Source organism: Sminthopsis crassicaudata, chromosome 4 (genome assembly GCF_048593235.1).
Source record: "Sminthopsis crassicaudata isolate SCR6 chromosome 4, ASM4859323v1, whole genome shotgun sequence".
Taxonomy (NCBI): Eukaryota; Metazoa; Chordata; class Mammalia; order Dasyuromorphia; family Dasyuridae; genus Sminthopsis; species Sminthopsis crassicaudata.
In genome coordinates this window covers 472,327,318-472,355,228 of record NC_133620.1, presented here as the reverse complement: position 1 = coordinate 472,355,228, position 27,911 = coordinate 472,327,318, and the positions used below count along the sequence as shown (strand labels likewise).

Genomic DNA, 27,911 nt, shown 5'->3' with positions numbered 1-27,911 from the left:
TGCCCAGGTCTGAGGATGAGGGGGGGCTGCCTGCCCTGGCCTGGGGATGGGGGGGGGGCTGCCTGCCCAGGTCTGAGGATGAGGGGGCTGCCTGCCCAGGTCTGAGGATGAGGGGGGGCTGCCTGCCCAGGCCTGGGGATGAAGGGGGGGCTGCCTGCCCAGGTCTGGAGATGGGGTGGGCTGCCTGCCCAGGTCTGGGGATGAGGGGGGGCTGCCTGCCCAGGCCTGGGGATGAGGGGGGCTGCCTGCCCAGGTCTGGAGATGAGGGGGGGCTGCCTGCCCAGATCTGGAGATGAGGGGGGGGCTGCCTGCCCAGGTCTGGGGATGGGGGGCTGCCTGCCCAGGCCTGGAGATGAGGGGGGGCTGCCTGCCCAGGTCTGGGGATGAGGGGGGGCTGCCTGCCCAGTCTTAACTGGGTCAGCGAGGATTTCTGAAGCTGGAGGCTGTAACGGACCAACAATTAAACTCAGTGTGTTTGCTTGTAGCCTGGGCCTAGGAGGCAGAGCTCAGCCCAGAGAGCCCTCTGCCCCCCCCCCCTGGCTGGCAAAGGGCACTGGCGCCCCCAGAGAACTCGCCTGCCCCCCTAAGATGTGGGTCACCTTGCAGGCAGGACACTTCTGCCTGATCCAGCCTGGGGAAGGAGTCTCGAAAGGCCAGCCCTGGAGCTCCGGTCCTGCTGGTTCTGGGATTGGATGGGAGAGTTTCCCCCTCAATCCCTCAATGGAATGAGTTGGGTTTTTCGTTTGTTTGTTTGTTTTGTTTTGTTTTTCTCTATTCCCTCACTAACTAAGTGTAGAAAGCCCTGGATTTAACCCTTGGGAGACTGGAGTCCCAATTCTGCCTGGGACATTTCCTGTGGCGTGATTTAATCTCTCAGCCTCCGTTTCCTCCTATGTAAAGTGGGGATAAGAATAGCCCTTACCGCACTGAGTTGTTCTGAGGGTCAAATGAGATAATAATATATGCAAAGCACTTTGTGCAAGCCTTGAGGCTCCAGGTAAGAGGAGCTCTTAGAATCTCCAGGAAGAGTCTGGGAGAGAGTCTCTGACCTGCCTGCGAACATGTCGCTAGTGCGGGTCGGAGGAAACACTGGCCTCCGTCTACCTGGCTCCAAGGCCACTGAGCCCCATTCTCCCTCCATAAGCATCATCGTATTGACATATTCAGGCAACGGTCCCTAACTTCTATTGGAAACGGCCCAAAGCCTCATTCCACTCCAACCCCTGGACTCGTCGTTCTTTTTTGGGGAACGATACAACATTCTATTCCTCCCAAGGTCCCTTGGCTGCCCAGATTCTGTGTGGGCTCCTTGTCTTCCATGAACTTGACCACAAACTTTCTATCCAATTAGAACGTGAGTTCCTGGAGAACAGAGAACGCTTCAGTTTTCTGCTTGTCTCCCTGGCAGACAGCACAGTGCGTGGCACATAGTAAATTCTTTAATAAATCCTGGACCAGTCCGTCAGTCCTATGGTTCTCTGAAGAATAAAATATGGACATTTAAGGGAAAGGCATATTCCCACGTCAGAGGAAATCTATTAGAAAGGAAGGAAAAGCCTTTGCTTGGAATCTAGCTGAGGAAAATGGCGGCATTCTGAGTGCCCTGGGGGCGTACCTTCATGACCATGTGGACCATCAGCTGGAGGCCGGTCTTGCCAGGGTACTTTCCAGCGATGTTGGTGGAAGACAGATTAAAGAGGTTGGCTCCGGTCTCGGTGCAGATGGCGTGGACCAGCATCTTCTTGCCCACGCCAGAGGGCCCGGCCAAGAGCAGCGTCTTCACCAACGGGGCCTTCTCGTGCACCGTCTGAGAACCTGCAGGGGGTCACAAGGGCCCGGGTTTGGCTTTTGCCATGGACATCAGTTGGATTCGCTCCCCAGATCATAATCGTGGGGAGCCCCACTTCTCTCCTACAGATTCACTGCTCAAAGCTTGTCTCAGACTCGTTTCCCCTACAGACCACGGGCTTCACGATGCACCAGATGTAGAAATCTGACATTACTAGGTACCCCATGATCTCAGGATCATGGATTCCAAGCCAGAAGGGGATTATAGATAAGAAAACTGAGCTGAGACAGGCTAAATGCCTTACTCAGGGTCACAAGGTGGGACCCATGTCTTCTGACTTCAGATTTATGAACAAAATACAAGTGTTAAGTCTCTGCCCTTTTCCAACTTTCAACCCAAATAAACAGGAACCGAATTAAAATAAAAGTACATTGCCATGGTAATTGTGAAAACACGTATAGAAGAATTGCACATGTTTAACATAGAGCGGATTACTTGCTGTCTAAGGGGAAGTAGGAAGAAGAGAGGAAGAAAAAATTGGAATACAAGGTTTTGCAAGGGGGAATGTTGAAAACTATCACATATTTTGAAAATAAAAAGCTTTCAAAAAGAGCCATAAAAAAGTATTTGTTAAAAATGGATTAGAGTATCTGGGGTGGTGAGCACCCATAAGATACAGAAACCAAGTGGGATCAAGAGGCAACATCACCTAAATAGGGAGAGAGCTGATCTTTTTTTTTTATTTAAATTTTTTTCCACAGTATATATGCATGAGTAATTTTTAAAATAATATTATCCCTTGTATTCATTTTTCCAAATTATCCCCTCCCTCCTTCCACTCCCTCCCCCCGATGACAGGCAATCCCATACATTTTACATGTGTTACAATATAACCAAGATACAATATATGTGTGTAAATCCCATTTTCTTGTTGTACAATAAGCATTAGCTTCCGAAGGTATAAGTAACCTGGGTAGATAGACAGTAGTGCTAACAATTTACATTCACTTCCCAGTGTTCCTTCTCTGGGTGTATCTACCTCTGTCCATCATTGATCAACTGGAAGTGAGTTGGATCTTCTTTATGTTGAAGATTTCCACTTCCATCAGAATACATCCTCATACAGTATTGTTGTTGAAGTGTACAATGATCTCCTAGTTCTGCTCATTTCACTCAGCATCAGTTGATGTGAGTCTCTCCAGGCCTCTCTGTATTCCTCCTGCTGGTCATTTCTTACAGAGCAATAATATTCCATAACCTTCATATACCACAATTTACCCAACCATTCTCCAATGGATGGGCATCCATTCATCTTCCAGTTTCTAGCTACAACAAAAAGAGCTGCCACAAACATTTTGGCACATATATGTCTCTTTCCCTTCTTTAGTATTTCTTTGGGATATAATCCCAGTAGTAGCGCTGCTGGGTCAAAGGGTATGCACAGTTTGATAACTTTTTGGGGCTTAGTTCCAAATTGGAGAGCTGATCTTAAGACACGAGATCTGCATTCAAATCCAGCCTTGGATATTAGCTAGGTTTCACCTCTCGAGTTCCTTCTGTAAACTGAAGGGAACCTTTGGGTTTCAAGGACAGTGCTCTCTGTACAACCTTTATCCAATTCCTGGATTTCTCAAAGTGTGGGAGGATTTGGGAAGGGAGGGAGAGCATTTGGAACTCAAAATTTTTAAAAATGAAGCTTAAAATTGTTTTACCTGCGATTGAGGAAAAAAATAAAATACTAAATAATTTTTCAAGAAGGGCAGTCTTTGTCAACCTTTCTTTACTGTATTGGTGTGAGAAAGCCCTCATCTTGTTCCAAGTGTCTTGGTGCAATATTTGTGTGTATGTGGTTGGGGAGACAGGAAGGACATCCCTGAATATGAGACAAAGGCGGTGCCACGGTGTGCTGTGGTCCCATGTAATTTCTGGTCTGGATTCAGCATCGCTGAAGGCTCTTTGTCACTTCTCTGCCTTTACCAGGTATAAACCTTGAATTATTAGAGTCAGAGGCTTAAGGAATCAGGTCTAGACCCAGAAGGAATTCCAGTGCCTAATTAAACCTTATTTTTAGGAGGAAACTGAGAGTTAGGTATGTTGAATGATTTGCCCAAATACGATGCAGCTTTAAAAAACCTCAATAGGAGTTTCATCTACATTTTAAAACTCATATTAAGAGATTTTTGATCTGAAGGTGCTCTGAAGTTAGCTTCAGACAATGGCTTCAACAAGACTCTTTATCTTACGGCTCTTGGCCCTTTCTGCTCTTCTCATGTTCTAGCCTGCAGGACACTTCTTTGTACCTGCCCTCATCCACTGACTCTGAGAGCTCCCTCCTTGAGGGCAAGGGCTCTGTCTGGACCATCTTTGCATTCTCTGACCTCCTACTTAGAACAGGGTCTTGAACATCAATGTTTTATTCACTCTAAGCCATCTTGTTATTCAGACTGGTGTTCATAATACTTCGACGATACGATAATTGTATAATAGATTGTATAAAGAATAGCTTTGGGGGGCAGCTAGGGGGCGCAGCGGATAGAGCACCAGCCCTGAATTCAGGAGGACCCGAGTTCAAATCTGGTCTCAGACACTTAACACTTCCTAGCTGTGTGACCCTTGGGCAAGTCACTTAACCCCAGCCTCAGGGGAAAAAAAATAGCTTTGAAGTCAGGTACACATGAGCTAACCTCTTAGATACACTGGATGCAAGTCATTTGAAATTTAGTGTGCTAGTCTGGTGTTCTAGGAAACTCTGGAAGACTCTAAGTTATAAGAAAGGAACTGATCTGTGTTGAGTGAAGGGAGTTTCCTCCTCTGGGAGTTCCCTATACAAACAGTCATTCTTTCTTATTCATAATTATATATAACACAAATAGAAAGCTGGTGGACCTCGCTTACTGAGTATTCTCAAAAGAGTCCACATTGATTTTTACAAACTTCTCTCCCTTCCCCCCCTCCCCCCGTGATTTATGGATTATCACAATCCCAGAAGAATTTAAATTGTGGGCCATTCCAATGGAGATTACTGCAAGTAACCAGTGATGAATCTCAATCTTTCTGCTTTTCTCTGTCTCTCTGTCTGTCTCTGTCTCTGTCTCTGTCTCTGTCTCTGTCTCTGTCTCTGTCTCTGTCTCTCTCTCTCTGTCTCTTTCTCTGTGTCTATCTCTGTCTCTCTGTCTCTCTGCCTCTCTCTGTCTCTCTGTCTCTGTGTCTATCTCTGTCTCTCTGTCTCTCTCTGTCTTTGACTCTGTGTCTATCTATGTCTCTCTGTCTCTCTGCCTCTCTCTGTCTCTCTGTCTCTGTGTCTATCTCTGTCTCTCTGTCTCTCTGTCTCTGACTCTGTGTCTATCTCTGTCTCTCTGTCTCTCTCTCTGTCTCTGACTGTGTCTATCTATGTCTCTCTGTCTCTCTCTGTCTCTCTGACTCTGTGTCTATCTCTGTCTCTCTGTCTCTCTCTCTGTCTCTGACTCTGTGTCTATCTCTGTCTCTCTGTCTCTCTCTCTGTCTCTGACTCTGTGTCTATCTCTGTCTCTCTGTCTCTCTCTCTGTCTCTGACTCTGGGTCTATCTCTGTCTCTCTGTCTCTCTGCCTCTCTCTGTCTCTCACACACAGAATATGGCATCAAAGACATTATCAAAGAAGTGCAGCTAGTAGAAGAAAATGGGCCATTCCTATAGAGAAGAGTGAGGGAAAAGAGATGGGTAGCCCCTATTGTGGCATCCTGGGTTGTCTCTTCCCTCTCTTCCAACCCCACCTAAAAAGGGAGGATTTTTGGAAAGAAATGGGCAAAAGCGGCACAGGATGAGAAGGGCTGGATGAGCTTCAATCTTCCTCACTGGAGGGCTTCCTGATCGATGAGATCACAGGTCCGCAGCAGGATGGAAGCGTTGTTTTTTAATGTACTACTTGGGTACTTTTATTCTGGTGGTTGATCAGCTTCCATCCATAAAAGCTCCTGGACCATTTTTACTTCATCTTGCTTAGATGTCCTGAAGATTTCTTAAAGCCACAGACCATTGACTAGTACCAGTAGTTATATATGAATGGTTTTATAACCAACTTTCTTTTTTCCCTGAGAATAGGTCAGTTCCAGAGATGTACTGGAAAGATTTTTCTTTCTATTGAAAGAGACAGGAGACTTCGAGAGTCCATTTTGGTGGTAAAATAACAGGATTAACTCTTCAGCCAAGGAAACTTAATCTGGATGCCCCAAAGTTTGCTTCCATACATCTTTGAACTGCATGAATTACACTTACATCAGAAACCTAAAAAGTGAGCATTAGTTGAAAATACTAAGCACTAACTTGCCTTCAAAAGCCGAGGCCATAAAAATTGCCATCCTCTTTTGGTTAATAGACACTCATGGAGTGTTCCCATCCTGCCTATCATTTAGTGTGTTGTAATGGGGATTCTGGGAGGATACATTATTACTATTTTTACTTATAATTATTTTAACTCAAGGTTCCATTTTCTTCTGAGGACAAAAAGTGAAAAGTTAGATCCTACGTTCTTTCTCGAGTCAAAGACATTTTTTTGAAAATTATCTCCAGGAGGTGGATATCTTCAACATGGAGAAGATCCAACTCACTTCCAGTAGATCAATGATGGACAGAAACAACTACACCCAGAGAAGGAACACTGGGAAGCGAATGTAAACTGTTAGCACTACTGTCTATCTACCCAGGTTACTTATACCTTCGGAATCTAATACTTAACGTGCAACAAGAAAATGGGATTTACACACATATATTGTATCTAGGTTTTACTGTAACACATGTAAATGTATGGGATTGCCTGTCATAAGGGGGAGGGGGTAGAGGGAGGGAGGGGATAATTTGGAAAAATGAATACAAGGGATAATGTTATAAAAAAATACTCATGCATATATAATGTCAAAAAAATTTATAAATATATAAAATTTAAACAAAAAAAAAAGAAAATTATCTCCAGGATCAAATCAAAGGGAGAATGACATGTCTTTCTCATGGCTGAAGAGGGGATTGTCACTGAAGGGCCAGAGACTCATAGATCTGGAGCTGCAAGGACTAAAAGCCTTCATTTAAAATATGATGAGCATTAAATGGAGGCCCAGATTGATAAAGCAATTTACCCAAAATGATTGCACAGGTAAGGCGGGATTTAACCAGGGCCTCTTACTCTAGAGGGAGTGAGTGCTCTTTCCATTGCCTCTCATCAAGGACACACTCACCACCCAAATTCATGTTGCCACAGGTCAGGGCTGGCCAAGGCCCCGGCACCACCTTTGTCACATTGATAAATGTCCCAACACCCCCAATTAAAGCCATTATTGCATAAAAGTAATTCGGAGATGCATGAGACATGTTAACGGAAAATATCAGTCCCACCCAAGGCCAATCTGTAACCTGTCCTCAATCCCCTGAGTCTAAAACCCTAGAAAATGACATTTAACCATTACAGAGGAGGGCATTTAAAGCTTGCAAAGTAGTTAAAGAGCGTTGCTTCGGCATTCTCAGGCGGACTTTGACTCATTCCTCAATGCTCACATTCTTCAGCCCCCAATAACCGCAGCTTTCTTGCAAGCGGACGCCCTAGCCCTTTCCCCAGTTTCATTAATTTTCAGCCCTGGTGCCTGTTTGGTTTATTACCTTTCCCCAGTGATTTCCTTTATGTCTCGCAGCTCAAAATGGGTTACCATGTAAACAGGGATGGCCTGGAAATGGAATACTTGTCAATGGCTTTTGTGGGCCTTTTATGCGCTGCTGAAATGAAACCCTGCCTTCCCTCCCAACACTTAATTGGAAAACAGATTTGCTGCAAAGGGCTTTTGACAGCAATCAGTCAAGCATTGTCGAAGCGAGGGACGTGCAAGTGCATGCATGTGTAGACATACATATTTACATACGAAGGAAGAGAATCACTGGACCTGGTCCACAAGTCAATTTCCTTTCTTTTTTTTACCTAATGGGAGAATCCCATACAAGGTGATGAGCTGTCTCACATCAGAGAGTGACGGCATCGGCTCTATCGATATGTGGCGGAGTGTAGTTCCCAGGTAACAAAACTCACCTGTGGGGAGAGAAGAGAGCAATGGGAAAAGTTCTTGTTCTAAAGTGCAGTCTGCTAAAAGATTCCCATAGAATACAATGGAACCTGGAAATGTCATGGGCCAGGGACTCCTGCTTTCCATGAAAAATCTTATAAAAAAAGAAAAAAATGTGACAGTTCCAAGAAGGGGCTGCTTTGGCATAAGCCGGCCAGGATGTGGCTTGTTGGGAGAGGTCAGCCACTTACAGCAGATCTGATTCTGACCATCTTCTAAATTCCAATTTGCCACCTCTCAGCGGTGGATGTTGGAAAAGCTCTAAAGAATTAACCGTTAAAAAAAAATGACCCAGAGGGTGAAATATTAGCCTTCTTTGTTTGGCACAAATAGCATTTTCTCTATCTGATGGATCTTGTGGGCTTAAAACATAGCAAGAGATTTAAGGGCGATGGGAATTTGGAGAAACTACAAATCTGACACAGGAAGAAGGGTAGCGTCTGACCGGAATGTCGGATAAATAGATACGTCCCGTTCCGAGGGCAACAATCATTTTCATTTTAGAATTTTAAAGGAATATCAAAGGCATAATATAGGAATAAATCTTTACCAGTTTAATTAGAAGATATCAGAGGGCTTAATTGTAACTCGTCATAAATCCTAACTGATATTTTCTGACTAATTTAGATAAGGTCACCAAGAAAATTAGTTTGGCTGTCTTCATTTGTCACCAGGATGGATGTTTCAAAATCTTTGCATGTTCATACAATTCCTTTCTAAGTGGGACATGAAGCTATAATAAAAGTGCAGTGAATGAGTTTCCTGTATTGTGATTCCTTTTTAACTGCCCATTCTCTTAATAGCAAGTGTGAATTTGGGGGAGCCTTGGCTCTTAGATACTTGGGAGATTTTACCTGACATCTATATCTACACACACCCACACAATACGTAGAATCTAAGAAAATGTTGAAAGTTTAAAAATCTGGAAGGAAACGAAGAGTTTGTTTTTCTGTTTAAATAAATCGTCTGGTGATTTCGGGATTGTTGGACTAGCCACCTTTTATGGTGTCAGTGTGACAGAGATGTCCTTGAGAGTGGGATAGATGGCGTTGGTGGGGACAGCGCAGTAATGATGACAAGCTTTCATTATTGCTCTGGCTAGCCCAGCTCTTTAATGAGGATGTAATGAATAGAAGCTTGGTTAATTTTGCCTTCACCCGAGTAGGAAGGGATGCTGGAGCAACCATTATGACTAGCATTTATTGCCAGTAAACATGACATTAGGGGTCATATGAAAGTGACCCCAATTTGCTGGCTTCAATATAGCCACATTCATGCCCAGATTGCACCACATTTTGCAGAAATTAACTGATTTTACTTAAATGGTAGCCAGTTAAATTAGGGGGAGTACTGTTTTTCCTGTTTGTTTGGCTGCAGAGAAGGGACGCTAACAGTCCCGGGCACTGTGCCAAGCCAAGGTGAGCTTGCTGAAATTGTATTCCTGCGATTCATCACACTGTGTTTAGACCACTGAGCCCTCCACCATCCGGCTTCAGGAGGCAGAGAAGAGTCCTTGCTCGTAGACTAGATGTTTTGGCCAGAGAGGGAAGAAGAAAAGGAGAAAAACAGTGAAGGAAAGAGACCGTTAAAGAAAGGCAAGAGGCAGTCATAAAAACAGTACAATGAGTGAAAGAATGGACAGAAGTCCAGGAAAGGAAGCCCAAGGCAAGAGAGGACAGCTTCTCTACAGAAAATCTGGTAAAAAAAATCCTCTTCTTTCATTTCTCTCTGTAGAAAAATGACAAGAAAAGGAAGAAAAGAGACAGGGCAGAAGCATAGCCATTTCCTCAATTTGTTGTTCAGAGAAGAAGGGTGGGAAATTTCCCTGGAGGCAGTGAGCACCAGGTCTGTCACTTGGGCTGTAACTGCAGACCAAGGTGTCCATTGCCTTCGGAGTAGGGGCTAATACCCGGTGTCAAAGGGTCTGTGGGTAATTTCCCACTCACACGGACAGCAGTCCCCACATTGAGCATCCGATGCCGACGTGCTCACAATGACACCTCCGCGGCATTATGCTGTGACATTTTAGGAACATTAATTTCGGGCACAGATAATTTTCTGGAAATGCTGAAGGCTGAAATGGGAGAGGTTTGGGTTGCTCCTCTTTGTGGTGAAGGGGCTCCTGTGGCTCAGTTATGATAACAGGGAGTATATTCAAGCCTAAAATCATATTGTAATGGCGAGCTTCATCATCTCCATTTGGAGTGGCTAAAAGAGCATCTGTGTGATTTTAAGTGATTTGATTAGAAGTGGTGATTGTCTCAAAGGGATGATTAGAGACTGGGTGAAGTGATAGATTTTGGCATTTAGACAGACTAGAATTACAGAAAATTCAAAAATATGACATATATATATATGTATATGTATGTACATTTGAACAATGTACCAAAATATATTTACATATGTATAAATGTACATTTGTATATGTATATACATATATGTGTGTGTCTATTTTGGTAGATTGTTCAATGAATTTATTTTGTTTTATATTGTTCAACTTAACTGTTTATTTTATATTGTTCAACTTAATTTATCTATCTATTATTTTTAGTTATACTCACTAAATCCTATCCTACCTCTGATGGCTATGTCAGCTCTCTATTTGGGTATGTTTCCTTTGATGTAGATATAGTGTGTATATCTTATGTGTCTCACTTCCTCCTTCACACCCTTTAGGGTTCAATCAAACTGGCCTTTCTAGTGTTTTTCATACTTCTCACCCTATGCCCTGTCTTTGTGTCTTTATGGTAGCTTTTCCCCAGGCCTGAAATACTTCTCCTCATTTCTGTACTTTGCAATCCTTTAGTCTTCTTCAAAACTCAGCTTTTCCATGATGCATTTCCTGAACTTCTCCAAGCAACAGATTGTTTTATCTCTTCCTAATTTTATATGTGTATATGGGTTATTAATGATGATCTTGAGCCTGACTATACAAGATATATATATGTGTGTGTGTGTGTGTATATATATATATATATATATATATATATATATATATATATATATATATATATGTGTGTGTGTGTGTGTGTGTGTGTGTGTGTGTATGTATATATATATGTGTGTGTGTGTATATATATGTGTGTGTGTGTGTGTGTGTGTATATAGTGTGTGTGTCCACACATATACACACACACACATATATATATATACACACACACATACACACACACACTCACACACACACACACACACACACACACACACACACACATATATATATATATATGTATAACTGCACTATTACTTCATCTCCACCTCTCATTATTCACAAGAATAATGGTAACTTTGCCCAGCCCCCAGATTAAAAAGCCTGGTGAATTATACTGATAGGGTTCTTGGGAGATACTAGGATTGGTGACTGTTCTCACAAGAATAGTAAATGAGGTTAGTTGGCTCTGGATTAAGCAAGGCTGGCTCTTCCTGATCATCATTCCCTTTTCTAGATGTTTGCTAACCATCCTAATAGTAGATATGAAAGCAAATGCATTTTCCTCTCTTGGGAAAAATGGGGGACTCCTTAGGGGAATAAGAAAGGAACAATCCACATGTTATTGAAAGGTGAGGAAGAGAGGAGAAGATATATTCAGAAATGAAAGCTATGTAAAAGCAAAAGCTATTAAAAACAATATTTTATATTTGTAATATACTTATATAATATAATCGTTTAGAATATATTTCAATTAATTTGCTATTCACAAATATGTTATTGATAATATATTTGTGACATATAATTATTATATATGATATTTATAATATCATATGACATATTTATAAATAAAAAAGTAAACAATGACAAAAATAACATCGTAGAATTTAGCCAATATTCAAAACCATGCTCATTAGTCTGACTTCAGACATCCCCTCTATCTACCCTGACCATTGGCTGTATCTCAATAATCACATCTATTGTTGTTTTGAATGATCCAAAATGTAATTCTTCTGTGCCAGGTGACCAGAAAGAATTTGGAGGCAACTAGAGGTTCTCTCTTTCCCTCCTTATCTTGGTTTCCATCTCTCTATTATCCCTTTTTTGATGTGTCCTTTCAATCCTAAAGAGCATGTTCTCTGACAGGGAGAACAAGAACAATGACTTGGTCCTCTCAGCATCAGCCATCTGCCCCAAGCAGGTGTCCTATCCCTCTCATTCCTCTTCCTCCTCCTCCTCCCAATACAGCTGTTCCTCCTCTGTCCTCCATTTTGTTATTCTTTCCTTGCCAAATTCAGCTGATTCTCAGCTATCCACTCTGGGCATTTTTCTTACAAGAATATCAAAATATTCTATTTTTTCCCTTCTGCCTTTGTTTTCATCTTTTGTAGCTATTTTTCAGAAAAACTGATATTGGTTGATGAATTTCCTGTGCATCTGTGTCACTCTTTCTAGTCAACATCCGATTCCCTTTCTCCCTTACAAAAATCATTTCTCTTTGAATCTTCAAAATTTAATTCTTAAAAGTTTCTCATGCTTCTTAGTCTGAATTTCCCTAAAGAATTATTATAGAATTATGGGAACAGAGAAAATGAAAAATTTTCATTCTTGTTAGTTACTGATAGATTTATTTTTAGAATTATTCTACTAATTTGCAATTCCACCAGCAATGTATGATTTTTTCTTCAAAACCTTGTATTAGGTTTAATCACTTTTATTTCCTCTCTATTTTTTTTTTTGCAAGGGGGTGGAGTCCAGTACCAGTTAGTTTATATAACTGATTTTGAATCTTATTTAAAATATGAGAGGAAATAATTCATTTTTATTTTCCCCCTTCAAAACGTTGCCTCTTCCATATAATTTTTAAATGATTTTCTTATAGATATTTCTTATAGATATTTGTATTTTTATTAATTAAATTAAGCAGGAAATTTATAAAAATGCAGTGTTTCTAAAAAAAATGCCAGTCTTCACCTTTTTGACCAAATGTAAATATCACAAAGAATAAAAAACCGTCCTTCAACACATCAAATTTTCATCCTAATGTGGTAATTACTGAATGATAGACATTGCTAATTTATAAATATTAATTAGGTTTTGAATGATGGCTAAAACAAAATGTAATGTTTTATAAATTTTTAAACTCTTTTTAAAAGCATTTCTGAGTCATAAGAAAAGGGTTTATATATTGTTTTTAGTTTGCATAAGTTCTTGAACTGTCTCCACCTTGCCCCTGCCCCTGAACCTAAGTGTCAAATTCTCTGAGCTCAACTACAAATTTCTATTTTCCCCTCTTTGAATCCATGAGGATAATAATAAGGTATTCTTTCTGTTGGTTTGAGGAAGCGAGAGTCCTATATACCCAGAGTTTTATCTTTTTGGCTAGATGGAGCAAAGGAAGCTTTTGTGCAACTAGATAGCTGGTGTATAACTTTTTGGGAAGGAATATCTAAGGAGGAACCAACAATAGTTTAAAAACAGAAGGGAAATTTATGGATATTTATTAGCCCCAACTCTTGCCAATTTCTCCAGGGTTTGTCCTCCCCATAGACTCATAGGCTGTAGGACTGGAAGGGCTCTCTAGAGCTAGTTTGTCTAATACCTACCTGACCAAGAACTCCATAGTTATCTAGTCTCTGCTTGTAGGCATCTAGTGAATGGAAGCCCTTCCATCAATCTAAAATCAACTTTTTGGGGACACCTCACTTCCCTCTGCCATGACCAGAGAAATGTGTGATTCTTTTTCCTCCCCAGAGGTTTCCTTAATTTTGTACACATATGATGTTTCACAAACATGGCACAAGGATTAGATTCAGTGATCTAATAGGCTACTTGATGTAGGAAAAAAATGGGGCACTTAATACCATGAGAAACTCTTATTCCCCTCGCCTACTCAGAGATTACTTAGAATATATTTTACCAATGTATTCCGAGAGCTGGACTTTCAAGGGTCTTATCAATAATCCTTCTTCTACCAGTTCTTTATATAGTGAATCCAGGGTCCTGCAAATCAAATGAGCAAAATGGTTACATATAAGTATAAGCACACCCCCAAGCAAGGGGAATAAGGGTTATACCCCTTAAACTCAGTATTTGCCAAAGGGAACCTTCGGGTTATGCTCCTAAAGTGAGCCTGTCAATATTACTGCAATGTCTGGGTGCCATTGGGCTTTTAAAATCCCATTTTGTCACCTCCAAATGTCTAGCTGATATTTGCCATTAGCAAGAATGACATCACCGTAACAGGAAATCAATCATGATTCCCACAATCTACTCTTTCATCAATCTTCATTATAGGACAATTAGATATTAAAAATTACTCAATAATGGTAACACTCTGAGCTCATAATTATATATTCAATTAGCTTCTTGCAATCAGTGGTAGGTCATCAATCCTTCTTGAAATTTATTTATGTATATATTTATGTGTATATTTATCATATACTGCTCTTAGTTTAGTTGGTTAAAAGAAAGATCTCTGAGTGGTCGAGGTTTGCAGACGGAATGATTCGAATTCTAATTTCAGGCTGTGGGCATGGTTCAGTTTTCAGAAGATGTGATGATGGGTTTACCAGTTTAAAGATGTCCAAACCATTTCCTTTCTGAAAGACTCATGGGCATGAAGCCAGGACCCTTGTGATTTATACCAATTAAGAACAAATAGATGTAAAAACCATCCCACTTATTTAATGAATGAAGCATCCTATGAAATTATGTGGGCTTGGAGGACACAGCAATGTAGACTGACCCAGATAAAATGCCTCTGGTGTAGCATCTTCTGAGATTCTTACTCAAGAAGTAAAAAAAAAAAAACAAACATTAATTATAGGTTTATTGTGGGTCAGATTCTTGCATGTACAACTTAACAACAACAACAGGACAGTCTCAGCTCTTCGTGGGGCAAGACCACACATATAGGAGGCTTTAAATAAGTTTCCTAGAAGATAGCCTTCATACCATAACTTCCACAGGGGCTATCACTGGGAGTCTTTTGAAAAAATATATATATATGTCTATCATGCACTTTTCTATGGTCAACTAGGTCATGTACAATGATGACCTTTTGGAGAATTTTATATTCTATTAGAAACAATGAGTAAACATCAATGGCAGAATATCAGCATTGGAGAGAGAAAGAGAGAGAGAGAGAGAGAGAGAGAGAGAGAGAGAGAGAGAGAGAGAGAGAGACAGAGAGAGAGAGAGAGACAGAGAGACAGAGAGACAGAGAGTGTGTGTATGTAGCTTTGGATGACTGAAGTTCTGTACCACTTTCTAAAAGCAATCCAGGAATCTTCTTCCTTGCCCTTCTTCCATGTTCTATGGGATGTCGATCATTTACCTTCAACATCTGTTTCCAAATATGTATTGCTGGACTAGCTCAATCCACTTATTTGCAATCCTCTGCATAATAAACATTCTAACTCTATTTGGTTCTACCTTAGTCAACTGTTCAAGCTCTTAAAAGCTCATGGATCTTCTATAAGAAGAGCTGTGATATGTTGGCTTGGATTCAACCATAAATTAGCTCCCAGAAGGAACAACTGGAAGACCTCCCCATGTGTAGGAAATGCTTCTTCTATTGGACCTCTTCCCAGGGCAACCTCCTTGAGTGAATGAACATGGGGGCAAGCATCTATCTCCTTATCTGCTGCCCAGTTTCAAGCTGGATCGGCCAGGTGGTGCAGTAGATGGAGTGCAAGGATGGGTGTCAGAAATTCAGATTTGCATTCAAATCCTGGATCAGCCATTTAATAGCTAGCCCAACCCTCGGTGGGTCCTATTATGACAGTAGTCCTTGCTCACAACGTTTTTGTGAGGATTGTATGGAAACATGCAATATACCTTAAAAACTAAGATGCTATGGAAATATTCATTGTTATAATTATAATTATGTGCACAGGAAGCACTTGTTAGGATGAATTCTTTATGGATGTGTCTTGATTTCCTGATCTACTTTTTAAAGACAATTAACAAATAATAAGAGGAGGGAGCTCTGCAGTCTTGACATCTTTTAGTCCCTGATGTGACTGGGAAGGTTTGCTTTCCTGGAGAGAATTCCTTATTGATGATTGTATTTTCATTGGGGATATCCTCAATATACATATAAATATTATCATAAAGACATAAGGATGAGAAAGTCAATATGGTTTCAAGAGTTTACTTATTGCCTTGATTTTTTGGTAATAATAGTTTCCGCAGTATCTTAAAATATTTTGGTGTCTGCCTCTGTTTCCTACATCTTGGGAATGCATCCTTCAATGTTTTCAAAGCTCTCCTGCCTCCAATCCATCTATTTTCTGTCTACAGTTGGTGTGGTCCAGCTGTTCATCTTGATTTCATTGATCTGAGGGCCTTTCTTACTTCTACATATTAGGTGTTTTATGTGTTAGAATTTCAGATATGGTGTTCTATAACATTCAATTGTTATTCAGTGAATAACATTTAATACAATGGTTCAAAATCAAACAGATTCTTCTAAAAATTACCAATAAATCTTCATCTTCTCTTCTTCTCTCTTCTTTCTCTTTTTCTCTCTCCTTTCTTCCTCTTCTTCTTCTTCCTTCTTCCTTCCCTCCTCCATTCCTTTCCTCTCCTCCCTTCTCTTTCCCCCCTCTGTTGGGATTACTAGGTGAGAACTGAGGTTGTCTGGATGGTGACAAGGTGAGAATTCAGGTTTTCTGGACAATTACAAGGGTGAGAACTCAGGTTGACTTGATAGAGGGGGCAAGCTCATTGGCTGGGGTGGTTCTTCCCAGAAGCCCTTGCATTATCCCCCGCCCATTCTCTGGGAGGATAAAAAGAGACAGCACTGGGCGCAGAGAGCAGATCGGCCTGAAGAAGGATAAGAGTTGGAGGAGATTCAGAGCCAGGATTCAAGAGGAAGACTCTGAATTGCATCAGGCTTGACGGGGCTCTCTGCAGGAAGGGAAGTCACTTCTTTGGACAAGAGTTAACAGCAACTGCCTGGAGACAACGGTTCATTACAGGAAGAAGAAGAATCTGTCTGAGAGATTTTGAGTAGACACAGCAGATCTCTTCCCAGAGAGCGATCCAGCAGCTTCTGGAGACGACAGCTCGTTACACTTACTTTCTTTCTTTCTTTCTTTCTTTCTTTCTTTCTTTCTTTCTTTCTTTCTTTCTTTCTTTCTTTCTTTCTTTCTTTCTTTCTTTCTTTCTTTCTTTTCTTTCTTTCTTTCTTTCTTTCTTTCTTTCTTTCTTTCTTTCTTTCTTTCTTTCTTTCTTTCTTTCTTTCTTTCTTTCTTTCTTTCTTTCTTTCTTTCTTTCTTTCTTTCTTTCTTTCTTTCTTTCTTTCTTTTTCTTTCTCTTCTTTCTCTTTCTTTCTTTTTCTTTCTTTCTCTCTTTCTCTCTTTCTCTCTTTCTCTCTTTCTCTCTCCTTCCTTCCTTCCTTCCTTCCTTTCCTTCCTTCCTTCCTTCCTTCCTTCCTTCCTTCCTTCCTTCCTTCCTTCCTTCCTTTCCTTTCTTTCTTTCTTTTCTTTCTTCTTTCTTTCTTTCTTTCTTTCTTTCTTTCTTTCTTTCTTTCTTTCTTTCTTTCTTTCTTTCTTTCTTTCTTTCTTTTTCTTCCTTCCTTTCCTTCCTTCCTTCCTTCCTCTTCCTTCCTTCCTTCCTTCCCTTTCTTCTTTCTTCTTTCTTTCTTTCTTTCTTTCTTCTTTCTTTCTTTCTTTCTTTCTTTCTTTCTTTCTTTCTTCTTTCTTTCTTTCTTTCTTTCTTTCTTTCTTTCTTTCTTCCTTTAAATTTTCTTTCTTTCTTTCTTTCATTTTTTTTTAAGATCTACTTTTCCTCTTTTTCCTCAGTTCATTTGTACCTGATCTGGGATGGTATGGCTTATGTGGAGCTCATGCCAGGTTTTCTTCTGCCTTGTGATTCCAAAAGTTATTATTATTTTTTTTTTTTGATGCTCTGCAAGGTGACACTATCTTCCTCTTTGACAATTTGAAAATGAGATTTTGATCTCACTGGAATTGTCTATAACTTTGTGACTCTGCTTGACAAAGAAATAAGTATTCGAAGGCTAAGGCAGTTTTTTAAAAATGATGTTCTTTTAACAGAATCAGCAACAACCCCAATTAGCATTCTTATAGTAACCTTAAGGTTAAGCTATCTCTTTTGATCCTCCTAACAAGTTTGTGAGACAGATGCTATTATTATCCACATTTTACTGATAAGAAAAACTGCTACAGATCACAAAGCTAGTAAATGTCTGAGGCACAATTTGAACTCAGATCTTTCTGATTTCAGACCCAGGGCTCTACTTCTTTTGCTACTTATCTGCCCTTTAGTCTTTCCCTTGTGACAATTGCTTTACATCGATTTCACTTCCATAGGAAATGGAATTGTCAGAATCAATGTCCTTTCTTTGATGATCTTTGACTTATTGGGATCGAAGCTGTTGTAATCACATGCAGAATCATCTTCTCATATGTTTTATTTTTTTAAATTTAGAGATGATTCTCAGATATCTACACAACAGTAAATTGTCACCATTTTATCTAAGACAATGATTCTCATTTTTTGTTGTAATATTGTATAGTGGTGGCCATGATGACCTTCAAACCTTCTTCTTAAAGAAAGACATCATGAGACACAGGCAGACAACTTCTGAATCTTTGAACTCTTTCATCCCTTAATTCTCAACCATATCTTTGCACAAATGTTCCACTAGTCACTAAATCTCAATGTACGTGATGACACGGTTTGACAGACTTGGAAATACTCTTCAAAGAATTTCTCAACCTCTTCATCCTTCTCGACACATTTTGTCATATAAGTCACACTTATCTTCATAATTGGTATTTGCTTCTGTCCTTCATGTCGGAACAAAACTAAAGTCCTAACGTCTCATCAAATTATGTTTCTTTTGCTTTTGGCTCCATGTGAACCACAAGCTGCCAGTGGCTTCTTTTTGTTTTCTTATAGGAGAATGTGTGAATCATCCTTCCATTGGGCTCCAGCCTCCTATTTCTTCTGGTTTCCATTAGAAGGAGAGAATGCCACATAACTAATAAATGAGTCTTTACTTGAACTCAAGACTCTTGACTCCAGGCCCTGCTCTATGATGTCCCCATTTCAACATTATTAGGCTCACGTTGACTTAGAATTCTCCCTCTTCTTTTTGGCGAATCTTTATCTGTTCAATCCCATGATTTCAAGGAACTTGCTAAGGCTTTATGATGTATGCAAGGTGACCCGTTCCAGAGCAGTATAAATTGCCTCCCCTTCTAAAGCACTTTAAGACAAAAAAAATTGGAGCTGGGAACCTTTCATAGTTTATTTTAAATTGCTGCTTGCCAGCTTCTTATTGTATTCCCATGAAAGCCTTTGGGGTACATCCAATAATAGTAGATGAGGGTGTGTCTTGACCCTGGTGTTCCATGAGAATATTGTTTTCATTCAAAATAGTTGTTTAAAAATAATTTTATTAGCGAACTTGGTTTAAAATGATCACCGAGATATTTGAGCTGCATGATCCATTTTCAGTGTTGAAGAGCTAACAAGACATGTTATCTTACAGAACAATGAGTATTTTAAGTTATTTTTATTCAAGAACATTAAAGCATTTCTATTGAAGCTTGAAAAATGGAAATGTTTTTTAATACACTTCCACCCAATTATCTGAAATTTACTGGCACGTAGTAAGTACTTAATAAAGGCTTGTTTCCTTCCTTCCTGTTGGTTCATTATTAATTGAAATGCAGCTCCTGAGTCCACACACGCTGGGCTGCCTTTTCGTAAAGAAACCCGCCCAAACACAGTGGTCCTGAGAAAGCACAGAAAGCTGATGACTTCGGGGAAATGGCTGCTCCCATTCTAGAGATGTCATCTGTGGAGTATTTTGGATTTCCCAGAATGTGGTTATCTCTGCTGTCTCATTGTAGTCTATGACTTTTAATTAAGGTCATAGGATCATGTACTACGAGTAAGGCCAGAAGCATGAGTTGTAGAAAGAGCTCAAGGTCCTAGGTTCAGATCTCACCTTTTCTACTTATTCTCTAGCCCAGGCAAGCTGCTCATTTCTATGGGGTAGAATGAGGGTGGGAGGGCCAGCCTGGAAGGTCAGGACCCTAAATTGTAGACCAAAGTCTTTATTTGCAAACAGGGGCAATGAGAAGTGGGTAGAGGGCTGGCTGAGTTTGGATTTAGACTTGAGAGAGTCTGGGGTTCTAATCCCACCTTTGCCACTTTATGTAGTTGCTTTTCAGTTATATCTGATTCTTTGTGGTCCCATTTGGGGTTTTTGAAGCAGTTTGCCATTTTGTTTCCCAGCTCATTTGATAGATGAGGAAAATTACTTAGCTAAGATCATACTGCTGGTGTTTCAGGTATTGAGCTAAGAGGTGGGGAGGCCATCTATCCCTGTGGGCTCCCTGAAAGCCTCACCTGCTCCTGGTCCATAAGCCTTGAGCTCCCTGGCCAGGCTAGTGGCCTTTGAAAGCTTCCCTTCCTCATTCCTTCAGGATTATAACAATTTAGCGGGACAGCTTCAATGACAAGCCTTGTCTTTTTCTGGATCATTGTCAAGCAGTTCTGGAGGATATTCTGGGCCCAGGATGGCTTTTTGCTGGCTTCTCCAGGTCTGTATTTGTCACCAGTCAAACCACAAAACATTATCTGGGGGATAATTCTAGTGGCTGGGGCATGTCTGCCAGGGATTTGGTGGTGGATATGAAATTCTGATGGTCTCCACCGAATAAGCCTCTTCCACACATCATTCTGATAATATTAATCATCATCATCTTAATAACTGCGGTTTTGTTATTAAAACATGAAGAAAAGGAGGGCCATAGACCAATGCTCCCAAGGTCCCAAGCTAAGGGCAGAGTTGGGATCTGAGACCAGAGCTCACTGGATCAGACCACTCTGGATACAACGTGGTAACACTGGGAAGATCACTGAATTTGGAGGCAAAGAGCTGGGTTCCCATTCTGGCTCTGCTACTGACGCCCGTATGACCATGGGCAAGCTATGGACCTCAGTTTCCTGATCTATGAAATGAGCAGTTAGGATCAGACAGAGCTTTAAGTACAAGAGCTCCTGTGATCCATTAGGCAAAGTTCACAACCCAGATCAGGGTTATGGGACTCTGGTCCCCAATACCAATATTGCTTCTTGGGGCCATATATGTCAAGAGAACTGGTATCTTACCTGTCAGGGGTCAGGTCCTTCTCCTTTTTGCCTTTTTTCCCTTTTCTTCCTTTCTTTTGAGAAGAAATATAAATAATCATTTCACCATTTAGGAAAAATATATAGGTACAGAGAGTTGTAGAAATCAGTTCAACACAGCACTTTCCAAAAAATAACTTGGCAGAATAATGCATTCACTGAGGCTTGAAGCTAACTTGTTTCTTAGCCTCCATTGGACTTAAAAATCCCAGAGATCTCATGGGAAGATAGCTGACATATATTTAGTATTTTAAGGAAAAAACCCCCTTTCCGGCTGACCTCCTTCCTAGCTCCCATTGACCCCACCCGCCATGGTTAATGGATACTTTTTCTCCAAACCATCCTGTGAATAGGTGGTATCAACATTAATAACTCACTTTATAGAAGAGGGAAACTGAAGCTGAGAGTTCAAATACCTTCTCTAAGGTAACTGGAATTAGAAGGGTTTGAATTCAGGTCTTTTGATGCAGAACATTTTTTAAATGTTGTTAATATCTTTGTATATTATCCAATTTAGGGGCAGCTAGGGGACGCAGTGGATAGCGCACCAGCCTTGAATTCAGGAGGATCCGAGTTCAAATCTTATCTCAGACACTTAACACTTCCTAGCTGTGTGACCCTGGGCAAGTCACTTAACCCCAGCCTCAAAAAAAAAAATTATCCAATTTAACACTCCTTCGCCTCCATATTCTTCCCAGAGAAGCATGGAATTACAACAAAGAATAAAAAAGAGGAAAAGAGTTGATTGTGCCTATCCAATATATGAACCAAGCTGTATCTGTATTCTATATTCTATTTTTCTATTCTACATTCATAGTCCCCCATCTTCATAATCCCTGAGCTCTCTCCAAAGTAGAGTTCCCATGCTTTTTCTATCCCTTCTTCTCTTCTGCTTACAAATATACTCATGTCTACCATCTTGCTTTGGTCCCTGAAGCTTCCTTTTTTTCCTTTTCATCTAGAAAGAGGAACAGCAATTGCTGTTTAAGTGCTATATAACTGATAGAAAGCCAGGTGGGGAGAAGCAAATCTGGAATGAAATGAACTCATGCACTAGAATTGAACGAATGAATGAATGAATGAATAGAATGAAGTGAATGATTGGCTGAGGCTGTAATGGAGTCTTAAAACAAAGATGACATGTCTCCAAGACAACACAGGGTGAACCTCAATGTGGTGGAACATTTCATAATCTCAGCTTGTTGTGGGAGGGCCTGGGTTCAGATTCTACCTCTGATACTTAAAAGGTTTCCTGATTCTGGGCAAAGAATTCAACTTTTCTCTGAGTCTCAGTTTCCCCAACAATAAAATTAGGGGGCTGGACCACATGGTCTCCAAAGTCCCTTGAAGTTTTAAAATTGTGGCCCTTTGACTCAAATCTACTAACTCTGGCTCCCAAAAGATGGGACTAGGATCATAAAATGAACAAACATACTTTTGTACTGCATTTGAGACCAAAAAAAAAAAAAAAGAAAGAAAAAAGAAAAGTAAAAGATGCTTCTGTTGTAAAGATACAGATAATCCTAGCTAAGACTCCTGAGGAACCTGGCTGGTGTTGGGGGGGTGAATTTTCAGTATGAAAGCTAACCACCTGCCATCTTGCTGTGACATCAGTATACAAACTTATGAATTCCTCCATTGTCATGATTTCTGGTCCTTGAGAAGAAGTGGACAATGAAAGGATGATTCTTTTGCATTATTCCCCTTTTCTCCATGTCTGTCTCTGTCCCTATTGTTCTATCTCGTTCTCTCCCTCTCTTTTCCCCAGATTGGCAAGTAATCCCAGATGTTTCCCCTTTACTCAAAGCAATCATCCAAGTCCAATGTCATGGTCAATAAACACTCTTTTGGTTTTCTCATCAGATACAACTTTCTAGGTAATAAAGGAATAGAATTAAAAATCTCTTTCAGTGAAAAATATTTTTTTTTAAAAAAGTTTTATTTGATCTACTTTGTGGACTCTTAACATTAGCTGTATTTCCATTAAAAATAATAGTCAAATAAGAATAATAATAATAGAAATAATGTATTTCTATTAAAAATAATGTATTTCTATTAAAAATAATAGTCAAATAAGTGAATCAGTGTGCCATAGTGGATTTAAAATCCCCTCTCAGCTTGAGATCTAGAAGCTTTCAGCCTAAACTGCAAAATTTTATCTGTAATTTTCCAAGTATGCAGTACATGGCTTAGAGTTAAGGTTAGGATTCATGCAACAATAAATTATAAAATAAACTAACTTTCTGGGAGGATTGCTTTTATAGGACTGGAGGTAGCTTTTCCTCTAAAGTATTATCTAACTCTTAAATAACATGCTTATTGTGACATAAAATACTGAGGAAGAAATGGCCCTGCCAACTGTAGAGTTACATTTTGCTTTTCATATCTTGCCCGTGTACATATCTCAACACAGGAAAGCAAATGATCGTTTGGGGGGGGGAGACAGTAATGAAAAGAAAATATCTTTTTTTTCAGCGAAAAATCAACTCAATCTGTAATTGGCTTATTGACTAGAAGATAGCTTCCTTCTGGCATTTTTCTCAATAAATTAACTGATAGATGTAAAATTGTAGCATATGCAGTTCTATAATTAACAACAATATTTCGGGGAAATCTGGCTGGAAAAGATAGGAGACAATTGGAAAATGTCTGGTAGATGGATTTGTCTGCATGCTTTCTTAAGAAATACAGTTCAAAGGCAAGCCCTTTCTGAAAGTTGATGACTTTACTAATTTAAGTGGATGATAGTTTCACATTTATGGGTGACTATGAATGATAATAAACCCTCTGCTCTGCAAGAGGGCCATTTGGTGGTTGAACTTGCTGCATTCTGCAAACACTGATTTGGACATGGAAATTTATGTTTATTCATTTTCCTAGGCTTATGTCACCGAGGAGGGCTTTGGAGGATGCTAGCGGAGTCTTCTGTGTGGTACCCAGGGGGAGGATTAGCTCTGCCTCCTTTCTAAGGTCTCTGTTTCAGCGAGATTAATGCCTGTATCAAGGAACAACCCCAGTAAGTAGGGAGTAAATAAATATCAGACAAAAACAAGAGGATTAGGCTTGCTCAAACATTTGCTCAAAATGGGGAGAGATGGTCCTTTTTTATTAATTAACTGAAGTTGGCAACGCTTGTGTTACTGAGATAAAGCACATGGTGCCTGAAATCTAGTGGGTTTTGAAGAAATGCTTACTGAATGACTGAGTGAATGAATGAATGAATTCTAGCTAGACCATAAGGCTGCCATGGTTCAGATACTCTTGTATCATGAAACCAGTGTCTTGGATTGAGTCTCTAATCTAGTGAACACTTTTTACCTACCAAATTGAGTAAGACATTACCAAGTTCCAATTCCATTTTGGTGAAGAGATAACTAATTCCTGAAGAGATTCATATTTTTTTCCTCCTTTGGTGATTTTTGAGTTTCCAGTTTCCATTTTTGAGGGTTTTTTGTCATGTCCAGTTTTTAATAGAAATAAGTTGCCTTCTTCTTTCTTTGTTTTTTTTCCCTTTGTACTATATTATATTGGGCTCATTCCAAAAGATGGAAACAGTTTCTTTGTAAAATTGTATATTATTTTAATGAATGTGTATATTTAAATGACATGGCAATGTCCATTAAATATGGCAAAATGTTAAGCCAATATTATTTTAAACTATGTTATTTTAAGATACCTTTTAGTTTAGTTTAAACATTTTAGTTTAGTTTAAGAGTTAGTTAAAATATTTTAGTTCAGTTTGAGTTAGTTAAAACATTTTAGTTTAGTTTAAGAGTTAGTTAAAACATTTTAGTTTAGCTATTTAAAAATACATTGAGTTCAAATGGTTTTTGGACTTTATTCAGGATTGTTCGGAGTTGCGTAAGAAAGGTTAATTTAAGACCTTGAGCATTTATGAGAGATCAATCTATACTGTAATGAGTGATGCTGGTATATGTAATATGAGAAATACTGTATTTTAATGAGAGATCACTGGAACTTGGAAAGGTCTTGGAGATGAAGCACCATATTGGAAGTCAACACCAATTAACAGGGATTGAGATGTGTGAGACCATTGGTAGAGCAGTCCACATTTATGAATGTCATTTTATGGTTGTTGTGTTAAGTATGTACACACACACGCATACACGCACACACACACACACGCACGCACACACACACACACACACACACACACACACACACACACACACACAGAATGTCCCAAAAGTCTTATGGCAGCTTTTAAGCTTAAACCTCAATATATAGGTATACTAGCTGTGATCTTGGTACTGAAACTATCAACTTCAGTTTTCTCATCTGTAAAATGGGATTAATGATATAATAATGGCACCTGCTTCCCAGGGTTTGTGAAGATAAAATGGGATAATATTTGTGAAGTGCTTGGCAAGGCAAACCTTAGAGCTCCACATAATTGCTAGTTTAATGAATGGAGAGTAGGACGTTCTGAGTTCAAATCCAGCCCCAGACCCTTCCTAGTTGTGGGATTCTGGGCACATGACTTCACCCTCTTTGCCTCAGTTACCCTAGCTGTCAAATGAGCTGGAGAAGGAAATGGCAAACCACTCCAGTATCTCTGCCAAGAAAAACCCAAATGGGGGACAGTGAGTCGGATATGATGGAATAACAACAAATTATTATTGTTGTTGGCATATTGTTTTTGTCTGGTAATTGCTATGTTAGAGGAATTGGGAAGATGGAAGGAACTTGACTCATTTAACCAATGAATGTCCTCATATGTGATTGCTTCCAGCTTCCCGGGGAGCAATAGGTTTATTTAGTGGAAATAAATGAAATCCCGAGTCACGGCATCACTTGTTGATGGAAAGATGCCTCAGAGACCCCATTTCTTTTATGGATGTGGAAACTGAGGCTCACAGAAGTAAGAGGGATGAGGAGAAGAGCTATATAGGGTTAATACTTTTTGTCTTTTAATGAAGAAAATATTTGAGACATTTTACCATAAACAGATGGTTTTCTTATTTGTTTCCAGGGAGTCTGATTTCAAAGCCGCTTATGTACTTTATGGTATTTACATCTAAGCTGCCTCATAAAATGGAATTCTGAAAAAGTGTATATGTTAAGCCTATTTCCTGACACAGTGAAATGATTGTTTTCCAGCGTCTTGGCAAGAAAAATGCTGGGTTTTCCCTCCGTGCTCCCTCTAGACACTGCACAGTATAATTTGCTCCCTGCAAATGCTCCTGCCCTCCTCCTGTAGTTATTCCTTCTACATGTGTACACACACACACACACACACACACACACACACACATGGCTCCTCAGGAGAACATCAGATCCTCAAGGGCTGGGATTATTTCACTTTTGTCTTTATATCAGTAGATGCTAAAGCAATCTTGTCAACTGACATTTTATATCTATATCTATATCTATATCTATATCTATATCTATATCTATATCTATATCTATATCTATATCTATATCTATATCTATATCACTGATTATGTTAGATGATCATGTTAGAAATGGGAGGAAAAATGTGGATTCATTTTTTCTCTATTTTTTCTATTCCAAGTAATCAGCACAATGCCTTGCACGTGGTAAGAATTAAAGAAATCCTTACTGATGAATTTATTAGCACATGTGAACTCCACAATAGAATCTAAGCAGGGATGGTTTTATTTTTGCCGTTTGCTCCTACCCTTGTGTCTGGCACACAGTAGGCACTTAATAGATGAAGGTAGATTGATTGGTCAATTTTGCCCTTAAATCTTTGGCTTCGCTTTCCAGAAGGAAACACCAGGACCAGGGTCAGATTGCAGTTTAGCTTAATAATATCTTCTAAGTCTATTGAACCCAGCATTCAGGGGGCTGACCTAGAGTAGATTTTGTAAAACTTGGATTTCCTTTAGATTTATCGCAGGGATGCTTAATCTGGATTTGGGAACTTGTTGAGTTCTTTTTAAAAAATATTTTAATAACTAACTCAACTTTGCTAATCTTGTGTCCTATTATATGCAGCTACAACATTATGTGGAGAAGGGGTCCCTCGGCATCCCAGACTGCCAAGAATGAGGAACTCCTGGAACACGGCGGAAATGCCTCCTCCAAACTCTTCTGCCAGGAGAAGGGACTCGAGTTGAATTGGTCTCATCTCACCAAGTCCATGGGGCCTGGAGTCAAATCTGACCTTAGACACTGTGACTCTGTTTGCCTCAGTTTCCTTATCCATAAAATGAGCTGGAGAAGGAGACAACAAACCAGTCCGTTATTTTTGCCAAGAAAACATCAAATGGGACTCAGGAAGAGTTAGACCCGAGTAAATCACCAATTTAAGCTTTTTCCTTTCTTTTGCCCCCCAAGCATTGTCTGTTCTGATCTCATCCATCTCCTCGCTGAGCAGGAGACACTTGTGATCCCCTCCCCTTCCTTCTGGGGTCAGCTCTGACCACTTCTGTCCTCCCAAATCTCCCCTTTTCTGAACTCTGTGGGTACTGTAATCAACCAGACAATTTAGCCCTGATTTTAAATGATCCTTATAGCATTTGCATAATTTGCTGGGAAGAAATGAGAGATTATTTGAAAAAGGGGGAGAACCTGTGGGAGGTCAGGGAAGGTCTCCTAATGGTTTGAAAACATAATTTTTATTCTCTCCTCTCTTCTCAGCTTATACCCACAGACAACTACATTAACAAAGCATTAGATTCTTTGGTAAATGGGGAGGGAATAGTGGCTCCTATTTAGAAAACTGTGAATGATTCTGAGCAGTATAATCTGTTTTATGTGTCGGATGCTGTGCTGGGAGATGAGGCTGAATAAACAGGATGAAACCCAGTCTTCCCTCAAGATGGAGGCCCTGGCAGGTGAAGGATCACATAGCTAGAAAGTATCCTAAGCAGGATTTGAACTCGTCTTCATTTTCCCCATCTGTAAAATGACAGACTTGACTAAGGGCCTAGTTCTGTGGCTTAGAG

The 27,911-nt window shown here is 39.9% G+C and overlaps 1 protein-coding gene and 1 long non-coding RNA gene across 3 annotated transcripts in view; one reads left to right on the top strand and one right to left on the bottom strand.

The window, feature by feature from the left end:
* The window catches only part of DRC11 (dynein regulatory complex subunit 11), a 199,755-nt gene that overhangs the window by 35,440 nt on the left and 136,404 nt on the right, over positions 1-27,911 (bottom strand). For both annotated transcript variants that reach the window (XM_074264416.1, XM_074264415.1), the window contains exons 12-15: positions 20,959-21,011; positions 13,718-13,800; positions 7,727-7,834; positions 1,616-1,815 (exon numbers count right to left, since the gene is read on the bottom strand). In XM_074264416.1, the coding sequence (XP_074120517.1) occupies positions 1,616-1,815; positions 7,727-7,834; positions 13,718-13,800; positions 20,959-21,011 (444 nt within the window). The remainder of the gene's footprint in view (positions 1-1,615; positions 1,816-7,726; positions 7,835-13,717; positions 13,801-20,958; positions 21,012-27,911) is intronic.
* On the top strand, positions 9,341-27,766 carry LOC141540402 (uncharacterized). Its single transcript, XR_012481537.1, has 3 exons — positions 9,341-9,566; positions 23,857-23,992; positions 26,959-27,766. It is a non-coding gene; the product is annotated as an uncharacterized LOC141540402 (long non-coding RNA).